The 19,455-nt window shown below is 39.9% G+C and overlaps 1 protein-coding gene across 1 annotated transcript; it reads right to left on the reverse strand.

Annotated features, from left to right (window-relative positions):
* Nucleotides 1–5,772: 5,772 nt before the first annotated feature.
* On the reverse strand, nt 5,773–6,069 carry LOC123620893 (keratin-associated protein 3-1). The gene has a single exon (XM_045526464.1). It carries the CDS (start codon nt 6,067–6,069, stop codon nt 5,773–5,775), a length of 297 nt encoding a protein of 98 aa, XP_045382420.1.
* Between the last annotated feature and the right edge of the window lie 13,386 nt (nt 6,070–19,455).

Consider the following 19,455-nt stretch of genomic DNA (forward strand, 5'->3'; position numbering starts at 1 on the left):
AGTGTATCTTAAATTTATGCTAATCTTGTAGTGAGTCAAAGTATAAATTCACTGTATCGAAAGATCCCCCCAGTTTCTCTCCTTTGTTGAATGTCTCATTAAAAGAAAACCACTCTAGCCTTCATTTTCACAAATAAATAAAAATAAATAAAAAAATAAAAAAAAATTTAAAATAGGGTGAAATAGGAATTGAAGGAGAAATGATAAGATTCACAGAATAACTGGATTTTGGAAGGGGATCTCGTCCAGTGCAATCTAGAACTATGGCCATTTGTAGAAATCAGTTTTTTACTGACTTACTACTGCTCATGCAGGCAGGTGCTGGGCAGGCAGACTCCACATTGACAGTATATGTCAGAGGAGCAGACGGTGGTGGCCTGGCTGGTGGGGACACTGCAGCATCCTTGGAAACAGGAATCACAGCAAGACATGGCAACAGTGGGTCAGGTAGATGTTTTGTTGCAACGGAAGGTTTTCTTTTATAAAGTTGTCTTCTGTGGGTCTTTTATATCCACCTATCTCAGGAAACATGGCTTCCATCTGTCACAATGTTGTACAGAACATCCCTGTTGTTCCCATAATCCTACACAAATAACTCACTAACCTCTTGTGTATCAGCCATGGGAGGTGCTTTCCTTCAGTTTTATTTGGTTATGTGGCTACATTCAAACCTGCTCCCTGTTGCAGTTTCAAGATGGTGTTGGTGTAGTTCTCCACTTACTCACATGTAAACGCATCCATATCTACCCTGGATTTCCTCTTTTCTACTAACCAGAATTTCTTCTTACAAGTGATCACTGCTGAGTGTGAAGAATCAAGAGTGATTTCCCTAAGAACTAAGAAATGATCCTTCTCAAATTGTGTGCCCTTGAAATATTTAGGAAATCAAAACCTGTGTGACTTTTTTTTTTTCCTACCAGATTCACCTTGGTATCTTTGCATGGGTTTGATGGAATAAATAAATATTGAAGTTATACAACATAATCTTGTTTGAGAAGTGCAGAGCCTTCTAGATGATTTTCTATATGATTAACTACATTTAGATGTGCATTTGTATAGAAACATAAATAAGCTCTTAATCTTAAAAATGACTGGTTGTTTTAACTGCAAGTTGTGACAAATTAAAACACAGGTTCATGAGACAATGTAGGGGCTGAAAAATGAGCTTGCATCTCTTTGCAAAACAGCATGAAAAGTTTTTTCTTTTCAGAAAACCCAAACTGCTGACTTGCCTATGCTATTTTTCAAAACCTTTCACAAAGCTGATAATTGCCTCTTGTCAAACAGATACTTTTTCAAAATTCCTGCCACTTTAATTCAGTTGTATTGTTAACATGTCATGGCTAAAGCTAGTATGTGACTATGGTGAAGAATACTCATCAGCAAATCTATTCATTGTAAGTCACATATTTATTAAATCTCCAGTGTATGCTGAAGAGTGTGGTGGAGGTACAGAAAAATAGAAGACATGGTTCCTGTCCCCTGGGAGTACATGGTCTGACAGAAGAGGCTATAAATCCCTTTGCATTTGATTCAAACAACATATAACTGAGTGCTTGGTAAGATAATGATATAAGGAGTTTCAGAGCTCAGTTTGAATCCTGATTATAACTTACAAGCTGTAAGACATAGATCGAGTCATTTGACATCTTTGAGCTTTAGTTTTCTCAACTACAAATTTGGGAAAAGTAATAGCTACCAATTATAGTCCCATTGGAAGAGTTAAATAAATATTACTTGAGAATTACTTATGTAAATCAGTCAGCCTAGTGTGTGGCATAATAGAGTTATTCAATAAATGACAGGTTCTCCTGTGGGTACTGTGAGGATTCCCATAAAAGAAAATGCTATGAAAGAGGGCTGAATGATTGAAGAAGCCTTCATAGAAGGTTTGGATTAAGTCATTTTTGATCAGGAATGCTTAGAAGACAGGAATGCCTATTTCAGGCAAGAAAAACAAAGGCTTCTTCTATGACACTGTCCTGCTCCCAGTCTCAGTCCTGTCCCTAGTAGAGTTGGCCACGTGCCTCTTTGTGCCTCTGAACCCTATATCCACCCGTAATGCTTTGCTGCATTTCTTTGCACACATGTTGATTCTTTTTACTAGATTACAGTCCCCTTTATGGCAGGAACATTGCTTTATCCATCTTGGTATCTCCAGCATGTAGCATAATGCCTGGATTAAGGGTGGAATCTGGAAGCTGGAAACGCGTAGAATATTTAAGGGTGGAAGTTTGGAAAATAATGATAACCAGCACTTATTGCCAAATTTTGTCAGGTTCACTCAGGAAAACAAGATGAGCTTCCTGCAAGGCATTTCAATAGAGAGAATCTTAATACAGGGAATTTGTTAAACAGATGTGGGAGGACTGAAATAGCAATAAAGGGAAACTGAAGCAACATAGGAAGCAGCTACCACCTTGAGGGCTGGAGAATGAAGACAAGGAGTTGGAGTTATTTGAACTAGAGTCTTGGAAGAGTGACCCTGTGCAACAGGGCTCAGACTAGTAGACACTGCCCAGGTGGTGTTCTTATTCCAAAAGCTCAGAGAGGCCCTGTGGAGCCAGGGTTCAGACGCTTGTGGGGGGGGATCACCACTCTGTGGAGGCTGGTGCTTGTGGGAGGTGCAATGAAGCTGAATTTTTAGATTCCTAAAAGAAGCTGGGGACTAGAACCTTCTGCTATTGCCAGATAAAGTTCTGTTTCTGGGGCAGCAAGACCCTTCTTCGTTCCTCAGGACTTACAGTGTCTTTCTAGCACCCTCTATTGGTGGAACATTGGAGAAAACCAGCCAAAAGAACCATGCAGAGTCCTCACCCTGGCATCACAAAGCAGAGTATAACAATGTGGACTTGCAGGTTGACAATCAGCACCTATCATTCTAAGGGCTGTGCTTGTTTTAATTAATTGAGTCTTCACGGCAGTTTTAGGAGGGATATACTTTTTAAAATCTTATTTAGCAGTTGGCCATGCAACTAATAAGTGGTAGAGGTAGGATTTAAATCAAGGCAGTCTTTCAGAGACCACTGACTTGGCCATTACATAGGAGGTATTGTTATGACTGGAGTGTAAGCTACATGTTGCCCCAAGATTGGTAGCAGGTAAGATTTGGTGAGAATGACTGAACCAGGTCATTGAGGGTCTTGAGAGCTACACTGAAGAGTTTAGCCTTGATTCAGTAAAAGCAAAACTCTCTAGTGCTAGTGTTGTGAACAATTCAACTCAACCAATATTTATAAAGGGCCAGAGACTTGGTGTGTCACAGGTACAGTTTGGGTGAGGGAGGAACGCAGCATATTTGACTCAAGGTCAGCTAGGAGGCTGTGTCTGTGATCAGGGTCTAGATTAGATTAAAGGCCTGGCTATCAGGGACAATTTGAAGAAGAAAAATGAAATACCTTGGTTTCCTATTATCAAGGATAAGGATTCATTAACTTCAAGCATATTTGTTTTACCTTGATTATAAAATCTCATCCAGAAAATTAAAAATGTGTTTGAGTTGCCAACCATTCTGCATTTCAATTCAAGGTTAATGACCCAGTGAATATCCCTCCTGTGCTGACATTGCTAGTCAGTATTTAAAGACTGACTTAAAAAAATTGTTCTCACCTTAGGAATGTCAATAGGTTTTCCTACACTCATTGTATATACTCATTTTGTCTTATACTATAATCACCACAGAAAAAGCTGGTTTGCTGTTTACAACCAAATATGCAATTTAGAGGGATAGTGGAGAATCTGTTGTTAGGTGGCATCTACTTTCTCCTGAACAAATACAGACATGTGTAGTCATATTTCTCTTTGACATATGGTTGTCTGCGGAGGAGGTGAGTGCTTTGGTGTAGTGTAAAGAGAAGGCATTGGGGTTCAGACAGTTGAGAGTTTCATTTCTGCTGTCATTTATGATTTGTGTAACTTTTGCAAGTCCCTTAATCTTTCTCAGCCTATTTCCTCACCTATAAAATGGGGAGAATAATGGTAGCTACCTCTTAGAATTTTTGTTAGAAATAAATGAAATAATGCACATAAAGCACCTATTAGTATGTCCAGTTGACATTCACCAAGTCCTACTTACTACTAATAAAAGCAGTAAGAGTAATAAGGTGGAGGGAGGTTGGTTAGTGGCTTGGTGTATTTGTTACTTAGAATGCTTCTGGACAGCCTAGACCCATAGAATGTTAAACCTGAAGGTGACTTTAGACATGACCTGGGCGACCAATCCATTTTCCTACTTTAAGGCCTGAGACTTAGAGAACTTCAGTGACTTGCTTAGAGTTACAGAGACAGCCCTGGGCAGAGCCAGGACTAAAACGCACAGCCACCAGTTTCCAGATGGGGCTTTTTAACTAGCCAAGGGCCCTTGAACGCTAAAGGCCCATCATGGTAGCAATAGGACACTCAGAGTTATTTTCAGTATTAAAAATAAACTTGAATTTTTTTATCCCTTACTAGGGATAAACATGACACTTCTTTGCTTTTGACTAGAAAAGAGGTAGGTCGGCATGGTAACAGGGTGACTAAGGAGATGAATTTGTGATTATCATAAAAGGTTTGTTCTAAGAGGAATTGTATGTGTTTTTTTTTCCTATCAGAATTGTATGACTATTTCTGGCATATACAGAATACTGCACTATGGTCTGGTATTTTAAGTATATTTCAATGACATGATATTATATGTCACTCAGACTAGTAAACTTCTAGGCATAATCATTACTAATGTAAATCAGTGTAAGCCTCTTTTGAGGGAGCAAAGAATACTCAATAAATGTACTCATCATGAAATTGGTATTAATTGATCAACACTTATGTGCACATTTAGTAGTAACATTCATCAGGTGTCAGGCAGGTGGGGGAGATGGGTATATTCACACCTAATGGGTGCCATGTGCACTGTCTGGGGGATGGACATGCTTGTAGTGTGATTCAAGTGGGGCAAAGGCAATATATGTAACCTAAACATTTGTACCCCCGTAATATTCTGAAACAAAAAAATAAATGGCAATATTCATTTAAAATTGATTTTTCTGGAAGATAGCATATAGCAAGAAATGAATACAAATACTTCCCCAAATTGCTTTGCATTGGGAGCTGGGAATTTCATTGATGACTATGACTAAGAGAGTCACATGACACCAGCACAATGATCAATTTGTTCAGTCAATTAAGGAAGAAAGAAAAATTGATGTTAGAATCGATGAAAACTAAAATTAAATCAAATATTTTTAAAATATTATATTAATCTTTAGACTGTAGGGCAGTATTTGGCACAGTGGATATCTTAAAAAAATCTATTGACTAAAAAAGATCCTAAAAGTGACCAACCAAATATTTCACTTTGTTACCTATCACAAAGAACCAGTATGTAATTTTTCAGTGAATTCCACCATAAGAACTCTTCTTCTGCTGGGGTAAACCTGGGGTTGTATGATAACCTGCTGTTCAGGGTTAGGTAGCCATTTTACTTTCCCTAAGAAATAACATGGAAATAAATAGTCGTGAGGCCATATTTGCTAAGCCAGAAGGAAGTTTATTAATAAATAGTCAAAATGGTTATTTCTCAAAGAGTAATGAAATAGCCTAAAAGATAGAAAGGAGGTCTCCAGCTGTACCCAAAGGAGCAAAGAATTAAGAAGTTGAGCAAATTCATGAACACGTGGTCCCAGGCACTGGGTTAGCTTCAGCCTGGATGTGGGCAGTGGCGAGTGTCGAAGGCCAGATGATGCGGGGGGTGTTGAGAAACTGCATCACTGAACTGTGGGGAGACTTGGCTGGTTAACAGGAGGGCTCACAGGGACTTTCACAGCTAGGCTGAACGTAGGTCGTCAGGTTGATGCCACTCAGTCCGGGCGTTGGGTAGCTAGAGTTGAGCAGCCAGCACGATGGCACGTAGATGTCAGGCTCGCAGCAGGGTGGGGGGCAGGTGTCACAGCAGGTGGGCTGAAGGAGGCTGATCTCATGTGGGCAGGTGCTGGGCAGGCAGACTCCGCACCGGCAGCATTTTTCAGAGGAGCAGATGGTGGTGGCGGGGGCGGTGGGGACACTGCAGCAGCGGGGAACACAGCAAGACATGGTGTCGGGAGTTGGGTTTTGGTTGGGTTGAGAGGAGAAGTCTCTTTGTGTCTCGATGCTTCTCTCCTCTGCCCCAGCTCTTATATACCTGTCTCCTGGGCGTTGGCCTATTACCAAGATTATTTTCCCCCCATTTTTCAGTTTATAGCTATCTCCATAAAAACTATCTAATTACTTAAGTGTTTATTACCTACGACACACTGCTCACCTCATAAAAGGGATTTAGGTTGTTTTGTTGTCAAATTAGGACTCTTCACACTGCCCGTGTGTCATTGCACAGAGAGCTTCATTTCAGCCTTCAAAGGCACCGGGCCATTATCTGCCAATCATTACACCTCATTAGTGATGACGTGGTGTGCCAGGTATCTGCAAGTTTCTGCAGGTCTTCCCCACTTTTTTTGTTTCCTTTTCAGATGAAGTGATAAGTAGGTTTTTTTGATGGCTGTTGTGTCAGCGACCGAACATCGCTATGTGATCATTTAGGCCCCCTGGCTGAAAAGTGATACAATTTTTAGATTTAGCCCCTTTGTGGCTCTGAGAAGCTGCATGAAGATGAATGGATGGGATCTACAGAGAAGTAGATTTTGCTTCTGTGTAAAGAAGCGCTGTATAACAGAGCTGTTAAAAATCATTTGTTCTCCATCCCCTTCAGACACACTTTGAACCGTAACTTGGCAGGGACATGCAGATGATAGTCAAGACCTGCACGGGCGAGAAGGCTGGTTGCCCTTTGAAACTCCACACAACCGTGTTAGGAATTAAGATTATTTATGACCAAAAAACCTAGTGGTATTGGGCCATTCAGAAGCTAAATGGTGCAGTATTTTCCAGAATAAGTGCCAGGAAGACATGTTCCAAGGGGCTTGAAAGGGTTTTCCAGTAACCAAGTTCGGGAAGTACCGAGTTCTTCACTGGTAAGGCTTTAAGAGACCTTATTAATAACATGCTAAAGTGCTCTGTGACTTTTCTTTTTTCTTTTTAAATTTCAGAGTATTGCAGGGGTACAGATGTTTAGGTTACATATATTGCCTGTCCCTTGCCCGAGTCAGAACTACAAGTGTGCCCATCCCCCAGACAGGGCACACCACACCCATTAGGTGTGAATATATCCATCCCCTCCTCCCTCCACCTGCCCAACACCTGATGAATCTTACTACCGTATGTGCACATAAGTGTTGATCAATGAGTACCAATGTGATGGTGAGTACATGTGGTGCTTTTTTTGCCCATTCTTGTGATACTTCACTTAGTAGAATGGGCTCCAGCTCCATCCAGGATAATACAAGAGGTGCTAGTTCACCATTGTTTTCTGTGACTGAGTAGTGCTCCATGGTATACATGTACCACATTTTATTAATCCACTCATGTATTGATGGGCACTTGGGTTGTTTCCACGTCTTTGCAGTTGTGAATTGTGGTACTATAAACATTCTAGTGCAGATGTCTTTTTTATGGAATGTATTTTTTTCCTTTGGGTAGATGTCCAGTAATGGGATTGCTGGATCAAATGGACTTTTCAATACAGATATATAGCATGTATTTTTCCCCAAACTCACTTGACGATAGACTCCCTTTTGTATGTTCATTTTCATAGATTAGCTTTATAGATCAGTGTTCCGTGGAGCATAATTGGGGAGATTTAGCAAAACCTTATAGGTTATGTTGTCCAGGAAAACAGAGACATTTCCAAGTTACATCAAAACCACTAAAATCTTAATAGTAAAATTTTTAAAATAAACAAAAGCATAAAATTGAGTATGATGTTTTAGAATGACTTTAGAGTAGGAAAAATATTAAATTGGTAAAACCTTCAGAAATAGCTTACTTTGAAAGGCTTAAAAACATGTATATATTTTCTTGACCCATTTTTCAGATAAAATGGCTCAAGCTCTAAAGATAAGTAGAAAATTGCGTAACCTATAGAATCAGAAGCAAATGAGATGCAAATCAGCAAGACGATGGATCAAAAAATGCTTAGCACGAAACCACTTTTATTTTAGCCGTTTTCTTAATAGAATGATTTTGTGGTTTGGGATCCCTGTACTAGAATTTACATGTCTTAGTTCAGTCAAACGCTCACTGATTGAACAGCTGTTGTAAGTTGGGTATCATGCGAAAGGAAACAAATAGGCTTCTGCCTTTAAGGGGGTCAAAGAGAAAAAAAAGACACAGAAATAAACTGGCAAATGAAACACAGGATGATGTTCATTCACTTTTTTCATTTATTAATTAATTCAACAAAATGCCCATCACCATACTAGGTGCTGGAAAACTCAGGTTTTCTCGGTTATAATGTGGAAGTTTAGAGGTAGGAGCCACTGACTTTATCTGGAAGATTTAGGGAGCCCCTCACAAAAAATAACATTTGTTTGGGTCTTAAAGGGCAAATATGAGCTTAGCAGGTAGAAAGGAAAAGGAAGGGGATTTCAGCAAGTGAAATAGTTTAAGAAGCAAAATGCCATCATGTGCTCATGGGATGGTAAAAAGTGCTGACTGGTTAAAGCATAGATGCTGGATCTGACTGTAGAGAGACTTTCCAGGGGAACGATGAGAAATGACGTTGGGAAGGTTGGTTAGTGCCACAGTAGGAAGAATTTGTACTGTGCTTAGTGTCCTACGCTTAGGGTTTTGAATGTTATCTTATAGGCAATGGACATTAACCAAAGGTTGTTAAGTAGATATGTGACATGACTGGATTCGTATTTTGGAAAGATACTGTAGTTTTTGAGTGGAGGCTCATCAAAGTCACCATTGTCACTTGCTAAGTATTAGGTACTGTGCTTTACGTGCACCATCTCATACAATTCTCACAACCGCCTTATGATGTATGCAGTGCTATTATCCTTGCCATTTTACAGACGGGAAAGCTGAGGCATAGGGAGGCTAGGCAACTAGTGAGTGAGTAGCTGGCATTTGAAGCCACGCAGTGTGGCTCCAGATTTCATGCTCTAAACCACTGTGCCAGGTTCTCTTTTGTTCTGACTAGAGTGAAGAAGATCCTCTAGTTCAGTTGAGTGTGAGATTGGTAGGAAGGACGGAACCAGGTCATTGAAGTCTTGAGGCCATAGGGGAGTTGATTTTAAGGGCTATTTTCTTAACCAAAATACTATGCTGTATAAATTTGAAAACAGGGACAATGATTAGGAAACTATTTGGATGTTCTGGGGCAGTGAGGAGGAAGGTGTTATTTCTGTCTTAGAGGGTATCAGAGTTTAGTGGGAAAGGAGAAGAGGGATTTATCTGAGATTTCCCCTCACATCATTCAGTTTTTGGGGACCACTATCTAGGTTATATATCATTTTCCATAATACAACGATTATTCTTGCTTCTAAGATAACTGGGACACTAATACTCCACTAATACTTAACATTTCTTGAATGTATACCATGTGCCAGGCATAGTGCTAAGTATTTTAGGCACATCTTCTTCCTGATGTCTTATAACCTTGTAAGATCAGGATGATTACTATACCCATTTCCCAGATGATAAAACAGAGAATAAGGATATTAAGCAATGATTCTAAAGTCACACAGATAGTGAATGATGGCTCATCTAACAGCAATAGTTCACAAAAATAAAATCCATATTTTCATGGAATTAATTTATATATAATTGTAGATGATTTTAATTCACTTTTTTCATTTATTAGTTCATTCAACAAAATGCCCATCACCATACTAGGTACTAAACATATAGCAATAAACAGGTCAGATAAGATCCTTGATGTCAAGGTGTTTATTCTAGCGGAGGAAACAGACAATGAGAAAGTAAACAAATGAACAAGTAAGAACTTCAGGCAGTGAAACGTGCCAGGAAATGTGTCTACTTTGGTTAGGGGACGTCTTTGCCAGGGTGGCTGGAGTATAGCGAAGAGGAGTGTGATAGAAGATGAGGTCAAAGAAGTAGGCAGGTGGCAGATCATGTAGGATTTTCCAGGTTGTTCTACAGGGTTTGGATTTTGTTCTCAGGGTGTTGAGAACCCACTGGATGGCATAAAGAAGGGAGTTATAAGATATAATTTATGCTTTAAAGAAAATGAACTGCAGCAGAGCCAAAGTGGAAACATGCAGGACTAGTAAGTGGTCCAGGTGAGAGGATGGACAGTTGATGCTAGCAGTTGATGAACGGGTAAGAAATGATAGGGTTTGGAAGACATTTTTGAAAGTAGAGATGGGAGATCATGCTGATTGAGAGGATGTGTGGAGACAGAGGCCAAAGGTCGTGTCTAGGTGTCAGATTTACTCAGAGGTGAGGCTGAAAGGATATCTGAGCAGAAAAGCTGTGGTCTGGGGTGACAGGGAAGGGTCAATGATGAGTTCAGTTTGGACCTGCAGAGAGAGAGCAGGAGCATGAGAACATGCAGCCTGAAGCCAGGAGGAAGAGCTGGAGGTGAAGATTTAGGAGGCTTCAACATACAAATGAAACTTTTGCTCACTGCAAAGTTCTTGGACTGAGAATGAGATGATCGCTTTTATGTGCGTTAGTCACAGTTTATTGTGAGCCTCTTTGTGCCTTACCCACATCCATCTCCCAACAACTGGGTGGATTTCCAGGTTGCTGTTGGGAAAACCCTCCCACTATGGCACCTCCTGAGTCAGCAGGAATGTCAGGAAGCTTCACACTTTGGGACCAACTCAATTTTCTTGAAGCCTGTTGGAGTGCTTCCTCCCTTCACAAAAGCAGGATATGGACACCTTTTAAGTTTGTCATCCTAATTAACATGCCTGGAAGTAAAAGCATTTGGTCTTTATTTCCTGAATTGCATGATCTTTTAAGTTGCTGGTGAATACTGATTATAATGTAGACTGGAGGAAGGAATGGCTGGTATCAGGGCTGCTGTTGAAGTCAATCTATTCATTGCGGAATGTCTGCTTTGCTGTTTGACGAGCATTTAGGCAGAGGATTCTGGGCTTAGGCTAAATGGGGGACTTTGGGGATCTCTTCTAGTTGCTCAGATTTTTTTTTCCAGTTTGTGATTAGAGTCAAGTCTGATATAACTCTTGCCACCTCATGAGCCTACACAGAACATTACTCTCAGATTGGATTTCCTTAACAGGGAAGTAGTGGGGTTTTCCATCTGAGGACAGCTGATATTCACTATAGTTGTGCAGGTGTATGTGACCTAAAGGCGGGATGACTCTTCTACTCTGTCTCATGTGGACATGTATGATCCCGTGGCAACATGCAGAGCCAATCTCATAGCATCCAGGCACATGGCACACGCAACATTCTTGCAAGCTGTTGTTTAGCCCACTTCCGCTGGCTGGAAGTGTTGCCTATTTTTCCTGGGGAACGTAGGCTTTCAGTTTAATTCTCATATATTATTGTAGGCTTCAGAGTGTCCAGATAGCAACAGAGAATTACACAGTTAAGTAATGTATAAATATGAGTTAATTAAAATTAACCTGGTTGGGAAAATGGACATTCGATTTGAGTGCCTAATATATGCCAGACACTGGGAAAATAAAATTTTCTATTGTTTACTATGTGAAATATAATATTGAGATATTTCAACTTATAATTATTCCACATAAACTTTGGGTTTTTCATCCTTGGAATTCTTTGCTAACAATAGTTGTATCTTATAATTTTATTTTGTATCAGAGATTTTTTTCTGCATTGGTTGGACAAATCTGACTAGTGGATTCAACTAAATTAACTACTGGTTTTCCAAAGAGCTCCTGTAGTATTTGAAGTTCTTTGGAATTAAGAGACAAATGTGATGTATTTAAATATTAGCTGATGTTATTATTTTAAATTATGTTTTGAGTTGTTAGCTTAGTTTACTAAATGTACAGCTGGCTATATAACAATAGCAAACCCTCGTACAGACCTTTCTATGTAACAGATGTTTTTAAGTGCTTTGCATGTATTATGTCATTTAATTCTTTTTTATTTTATTTCAGCATGTTATGGGGGTACAAAAGTTTAGGTTACGTATATTGCCCTTGCCCCCCCCCACTCCCCCAAGTCAGAGCTTCAAGCGTGTCCATTCCCCAGACTGTCATTTAATTCTTATAACAGCCCTCTGAGGTTGGTATTAATGTTGTCCTCCCTTTTATAGATAAGGAAAACTGAGGCATAGAGCAGTAAGCAAGTTGCTCAAGGGCAATAGCTGGTAAATGGTGGAACTGGAATCTCAATCATCTGGCTCCAGAGTCTGTATTCTTAATCACTATAATCTATAATCTCTCCATTATTGATTATTATATTTTTCAAGATAAAAACATAATTTCATTTATTTCAACTAATCTTTGCTGAGCACCTGCTATTTGTCTTGTACTGTGCTAGGAGATTTAGGGCATTGAAGGACAAGCAGGACACAGGTGTACTCTCAAGTTCCTTAGAATCTGCTGGGGTTCCCCAGGTACAGAGGACTTGAATACAAGGCAGAGGAGCAGGAAAGGCATTCCAGCTGTAAGGAACAGTAGCAATAAATGCACAGAAGTGGAAAAGGACAAATTGTCATTAGGAAATAGTAAAGAATGCACTGTGTCTAGAGAATAATCGCATGAGATAAAAGCAAGAGGAAGAGTCTTGACTCCCAGGTTTGAGAAGTTTGAACTTAATTAGGTTTGAACTTAATTGAGAGTCACTGCCATATGTTTTTCTGCTGCAGGGGAGTTACCTCATTAATCTCCTCATTTGTAATTATGGCTAATGTTACTATCACATTGATAGGATGTTTAAGGAATAAATTAAATAACACAGTGAAATGTGTAATGCAGTGTCTGGAACATAGCAAGTGTTCAATAAATGGTTCTAATAGGTGTGGTAGTAATTAAATAAACTGAGGGAAGCTGGAGCCTTTTTTTCTGTCATTTTCAGGTGTTCTTTCTCTCCAAAAATGGGGTTATTTAGGGATAAGTTCAGGAATTTAACTTTCCAGTTTCTCATGCCTGGAAAGTCCATCTATCATAGTTTTCACCACTACTTTTATAACCAGTGGAGACCCCAGCTCCAAAAAGGGAAAGGCCAGTGCAGTTTTGCTTTGCTGGAACCCTGCAAGACCATTAGGGAGCAGTGGCTGCTTCTCACGTACCCTCTGCCATGCTGCCTTTCTGTGGAGGCAGTCGTCACAACCCCCAGTAGGATTTAGTACTCAGAGGGGACAGAAGCAATCCTCTATCAGCTTGAGTATTGAATTCTTCCCCATGCTGTACTTCTCGTTACTATCTGTGATTTATATGATGTGATGGAATTTACATGTAAATACAGTTAGAAATTTACCTGGAGAATAAGATGTATTGAAACAGTTTATAATCATAGTTGGTCAGTGTTCTCAAGTAGAAACTTGGCTTCTGAGTCAGTTGAGAAGAAGTGTGTGAAGAAAGAAGAGAGCAGAAAGGAAGGCTAATGACTTGAGGAAAAAATTCCCACAAATATTAAGGATATTTTGAGTTTTAAGAGTGTGAATGAGTTGGATAAAGAAAGACCAACTACTCAAATGGAGTAAAACGTCACCCTGAGCAATCCTCTTTCTAGCTTTTTGTTTGTTTGCTTTTTTAAAGCTAGTTTGTACACGTGAGTATCTGGTTGTTGCTAGCCTCTCAATAGCCCAAAAGGGTTTTCTGCTCCTAAAAACATACACTTGAATGGAGAGGAGTAATTGACAAAAAATTATTTTATGAGCACTTACTATGTACCAGGCATATTACTATGAGTAACCTTATTTGATACTCACAGCAATCCTGTGATATACTTGAACCCCCATTTGATATACAAGATAAAAACTGAGCTTCTGAGAAGCTATTATACAAGACTCATCTAAGGTCACAGTCAGTGAGTGAGTAGATTTGGGATTTTAAACTCAAGTCTTCTGATTTCTTTTCTCATCTCACTCTCTGTCCCTCCCTACCATTAAAATAATCTTTAGAGTGATAACAGTATACAACCTATACTCAAAAACAACATGATAAGTTGTTTGTTTTGCTTATTACATGTTAACACATAAAACAAGTGTTTACTATTACTTCCAATCTCAGCTCCTGGGTCACTCTAATTTCTATTCCCAACTTCTATACGGTTCTTTTTCATTTTGGTCTCTTCTGATCACTAAAACAATAAGTGCTGAAGTAAATTTTGAAAATACTAACCTCAGAATTTCTTGAATTCTGTCTTTAGGATTCTATTATTTTGTCTCCTTCACTCCCTTCTGAGTAGAAAACCTTGAATTTCTTCTCTTTCAAGCTCTTTGTTGCTGTTGTTCTCAAACTCTGTCATTTCTAACTCTTCTCAAACTGCCTCGTGCTTCTGACCTCAGTTGCTCCGAAAATCCTGAGCACATTCACTTCTTCATCCCACAATATTATCACCCACTAGGATTTTTTTTCCAGGTTTACAGGTCTCACCTTTTGAACAAGTGAATATTACCTTACAGATAATATAGTTCTCTACACTGGCCCCATCAAGACCAAGATTCCTCTATTCCTTTGGGGAAAAGATTTGATTTGTTTCATCAAACTAAAATAAATACTATATGAAAAAAGCAAGAGTATTAAAATTTTGTGTGTTAAATATTAACCCATTAAAAACCAAGAATTTAAATTTTAGGATCATGCTGTATGTATATCAATCCTGTTTCTCTGTCTCATATTTATAATGGAGGAATGAAGAAGAAAGGCCCAACATAGACTAATTCTTGGTGCTTGGATTAGTCTTTCTCAACCTCACAAAAACAATTTTACTTAACTCTCAAATCCCCCATCTTACCCAAGGCTTTCATGCTTTAGTTGATGTGATGATTCAACGTTTTCTCTCTTCAAGTTTCTCAAAATCATTTGTGTCTTTGGGCTTTTAAAGTTAATGTGTCTATTGACACTTAATGGAATAATCATGATGGAAAGCAGGGTTCTTAAATCAGAGTTATGGTTTTGAGGACAAGTTGGTAATTAGCAAAGGGCTGTCTGCAGTCAGTTCTCCCTGGCACAGCCCACTTTCCATGGAAGGCTTTGATAGACATGGTGGCATTTTCTTAACTACAAAGCTAAACGGTGCTGAGCAATCTTTCTAGTTTCTCAACCAGATTCCATTAGGCCTAAAATGTTGTAATTCCCTCACCTCCAAAGCTCAGAGACTAATTTTTCAGCTATGGTGATTAACCAAAGGGAATAAGTGAAAAGTCTGAACAAATGGTTCACTACATAATCTGAATTTTTACAGGTAATAAGAGTCTAACAATTAGGATCCAGCCAGGGGACAAGAGACACAACCATTATTTGGATTGAATAAATTTTATATGAATAATTTTCAACTAAATTGTTAACTAGATAACCGAAAGGGTTAAAAGAGGACCCTAAGGTACCACAAGTAAAAACTGCAGAAAGCCCTAGTTTTGAAGGGAAGAAAGAAGGAATTAAAATTTAGGAACCTAGGAAGGGGGTTGCCCTGTGCAGCTGAAACTCGGATGTTTTAGGAGAGGACTGGCTGGTGCGGGTGACTCTCAGGGGGCACAGTGAAGCTGGTTCTTCGAGTGTTGAGAAAACTGCAAACCGAATTCAGGTGCTGCCGTGGTCGGGATCTGCACCTGCTGCAGCGAAGCAGCGTAACCCCGGGATCTCTTAGCACACAAGAAGCCCCAGTGAAGCACAAGGAACAAGTCCCTCCCGCCTCTTCCAGCTTTGCCGTTTTCCTCTATCGCCCCCTAGTGGCAAAGCCTAACAGCCGCTGGCAAAGCAGCGACGTGGTTTGCAGAACACCTGCGGCAGCATCACAAAGTCCCGGGGGGATGGGCGGGACATGGGCAATATATACAACCTGAACTTTTGTACCCCCATAATAAGCTGAAATTAAAAAAAAAAGAAAGGAGGGCGTGGAGCGGAGAAAAAGTAGTTTAACAACTGGCACAAAGACTAACTTATTCTGAAGGCCACGGCTTCTAAAATAGCCCTCTTTAGATTTACTGACACACCATTCTTTATTTCCAGTTCCTTAATTTCACTGTTTCTTCATTTGTTTTGGGGTCAGACTTGGATTCATATTTCAGTTTTTATTTATGAGCCGCGTGACTGTAAGCAAACTATTTAACATCTTTTCAGTTGAATGTATTCACCCACAAAACCAAGATAAAAATATCTATTTCCTGGGATTGATATAAGAATTTAATGAAATTAGGTTCAGGTGAAGTTTACTTAATCCATGGTACAGGACATGGTACTAAAGAAAGGGAGAAAAGAGAAGAAAAACAAGCAAGGAGGAAAAAAAAAAAAGCGCATGTAGTTTCTACAATTGGTCACGAGGCTATAGTTGGTATTTATCACACTCTCTTTCTGATGCTCTTTTCATGTTTCCTTTACCCTCAGCCAGGACCTCAACTGGTTGGGGTTCTTCACCTGGGGGGTTAAACATTCATTCCTGAAGTGTCTGAATCCACAGTCACCCTGCCTTTTTTTGTTTTAGTAGTTTTTCACAAACTTTTACCAAGTACCAAGATAATACCCTGGGTTCCAGAGATAGTCTTTTTTTCTCCCATTGCAGAGCAGCAGCCCAAATTTTCTTTTGGGATCCAGGATCAATTACAAAATCCAGTAATCTCCTTTTTTATCTATGGTTCAATGACATGAGGAGCCCAAAATAGGTGGTGGTCTCAATTTCCAATCCATTGTTTTACCTCCTAGTGGAAGCATTTTTTCCTTAGGAACAAAGCCCTCTAAACCAGCAGCGGAGCTCAAAGCTGTAGGCATAAGAAGCAAGAAAAAAAATCTACAACTCTACAACTGTATTACAAGGTTTAATAGGGAGAGAAGTTACTCTCACTCCTACCCTTTAATTCTGGCTGTGGGAGACACAGTCTCATATATTAGTCTTGGATTCAAAGCATATTCTTCAGCCTGTAAAGAACCATATCCTTTCAGTGTGTCATCTCCCAGTTAGTGCCAGAACAGTCTTCAGGAGGCCATTCAACTTCTTTGTATGACCAGCAGCTTTTAGGTGATGATATATGTGACAACACCTGATAATTCCACAGGTATGGACATATTGCTGCTTTCCTTGTGCTGTGCTGATCAGAACTGGTGGTGAAATACCATGATGGTAAATAAAACATTCGTTAAGCCAGGCAGGTGGTGCAGGGAATGCATATCTATATCCAGAATGCCTCTTTCACGTAAGTCAAATCTCTGCCTACTCCATAATGGAAGGGGTTGAATGTAATCACTGTACCACCTGCTGTGTAGCTGGATCCCCCCAGGGGATGGTGCCAAATCAGGAGCTCATTATTGAAGTCTGCTTTTGGCAAGTCAAGTACTTGTTACTAGAGGTATCCAGGTCAACGTTGGGGAAGGGGAGGCTATGTTGTTGAGCCCATGTATAACCCCTATTGCTGCCACCATAGCCACTTTGTACATGGGCCCATTGAGCAAGCACTGATATGGCTGGGAAGAGGCTGAATGACATACCTAGAACATAGCACTTTGTCTACCTGGTTATTGAGAGCCTCCTCTGTCATGGCTGCCCTAGACTTCCTTGCCTCCAACATTCTAATCCTGATCTTCCCAAGTCTTTGTCTGTCCAGCCAAACCATTAGCAAGTGCCTGTGAGTTACTGTGGGTATATACTTCCAGCTTGTTTTACTCCTGACATGGAGCAGCTAGCAAAGCAGCAAAGTGGTTTGCAGAGAGCCATCAATCACCAGCATTGCAAAGCTGAGCCTAGAATTGAGAGGGCAGACTTGTGAGACTATAACTTAACTAGCACAGAGTAATAGTCTAAAGCCCACAGCTTCCAAAATAGTCATCTTTAAATTTTACAAACTTACCCACACCTTTCTTTACTTCCAGTTCCTTAATTTAATCCTCTCTTCATGAATTTTGGAGTCAGACAGAGTTTGGTTCAGATTTCAGGGTTTTTTTAAGCTTATGAGCTATGTGACTATAAACAAGCTATTTAACCTCTTTTAGTCTTATTTTCCTCATCTACAAGCCAGGATAACAATATCTGTTTGACAGGATTGATTCAAGTGTTACACAAAGTGAAATTCACATGAAGCATATTAGCATGTGGCACAGCATGTGGTACTAACAAGGCCACTGCTGGTTCCCTCTTTCCCCTCCTTGTGTATCTTCCCTGTCATTCTTCCTTCTTTTCTTTCCTATCTCTTGTCTTCTCTCTTTTTCATTGGGTCTTCTCTCTGTCTTTTCTCCTCTGTTCTCTTCTTTTCTCCCCCTTTTCATTATTTCTTCCATCCTTTTATACATCAATCCACCCTTATCACTTTTGTTGTCCACCTACCTTCACATAGTCGATGATCCTCCACAAAAGAAAGGCTCCCACTTTTACTTTGGAACTTGAATTTTATGTCTTTTTGCCATCACTGAACTGTTCAGGGCACCTCAAGTCTACTTAGGTGTCATATATAGGACGTTGCCATTTTGAGAGCTTTCTGCCGTCTATTGCATAGCGTAATGGTTAGAAATGTGCTAGGTTTTAAGTTTTGGAAAAGCTAACAAATATTGGCTTGATCAAATAGGGCTTATTCTTTTCACAGGTAGGAAGTTGCTAGTGTTCATTCAGATGCTCAACTACATCAGGATCAATGTCTCTTTCATTCTCTTGGGATTTTGCAACTCCGGGCACTGTATCTGTGTTTCAAGTAAGAAGAAGAGTTGGGGTGAAGAGGACGTGAGAGCACCAGCAATGCATGTCCCTTTCACCAAGAAAGGAAAGCTTTCTCAGAGGCCATTTCATTGTATAAATGTACCACAGTTTGTCTGTTTGCTCTTGATTTTTGGTAATTACAAATAAAGCTGTTCTAAACATTCATGTGCAGAATAAATTTTCTGCTCATTTGGGTAATACCCAGGAACACAATTGTTGGATTGTGCAGTAAGCCTCTGTTTAGCTTTGTAAGAAGGTTCTAAACTGTCTTCCAAGGTGGCTGTACCATTTTGTGTTCCCAGCAGCAATGAATAAGAGTTCCTGTTGCTCCACACATCCTTGCCGGCATTTGATGTTGTCCTTGCTTTGGATTAAGCCATGCTAATAGGTTGTAGGTTGGGATCATTTTTACTCCTTCTTTTCTCTCCATTTGTAATGACCTCCTAGGCCCATTCAAAGTCACCTTCTTGTGAAACTCTCCCTGGTGCTGCCCCCACCACAAAGCCCCTGCTGGTCCCAAAGTGAAACAATCTCTTCCTTTTTGAAATCCTGTTTCTGGCCCTCTGTCATCTTTTCTGCAGTGTACATAATCAAGATATTACTTCCCATAGCAGTGACAATCCAAAGCCTCTGCACAACTTCTGAAAGTTCCTGGAGCATTACTTTCTTGTGGTCTCCCTGCTCTGTTTGGCTCCTGGGCTGTTTTCCATCTTCCCATGAATATACCCCAAAGCAAAACTCAGCTCCTTCGTTGGTTTTCAGAGGAACATTGACCCACTCTAAGGATTGTGT

Source organism: Lemur catta, chromosome 15 (genome assembly GCF_020740605.2).
Source record: "Lemur catta isolate mLemCat1 chromosome 15, mLemCat1.pri, whole genome shotgun sequence".
In the NCBI taxonomy this organism is placed as follows: domain Eukaryota; kingdom Metazoa; phylum Chordata; class Mammalia; order Primates; family Lemuridae; genus Lemur; species Lemur catta.

Bases quoted from the DNA above. Each gene is read 5' to 3' on its own strand.
- LOC123620893 (XM_045526464.1), bottom strand. From the start codon at position 6,069: ATGTCTTGCTGTGTTCCCCGCTGCTGCAGTGTCCCCACCGCCCCCGCC.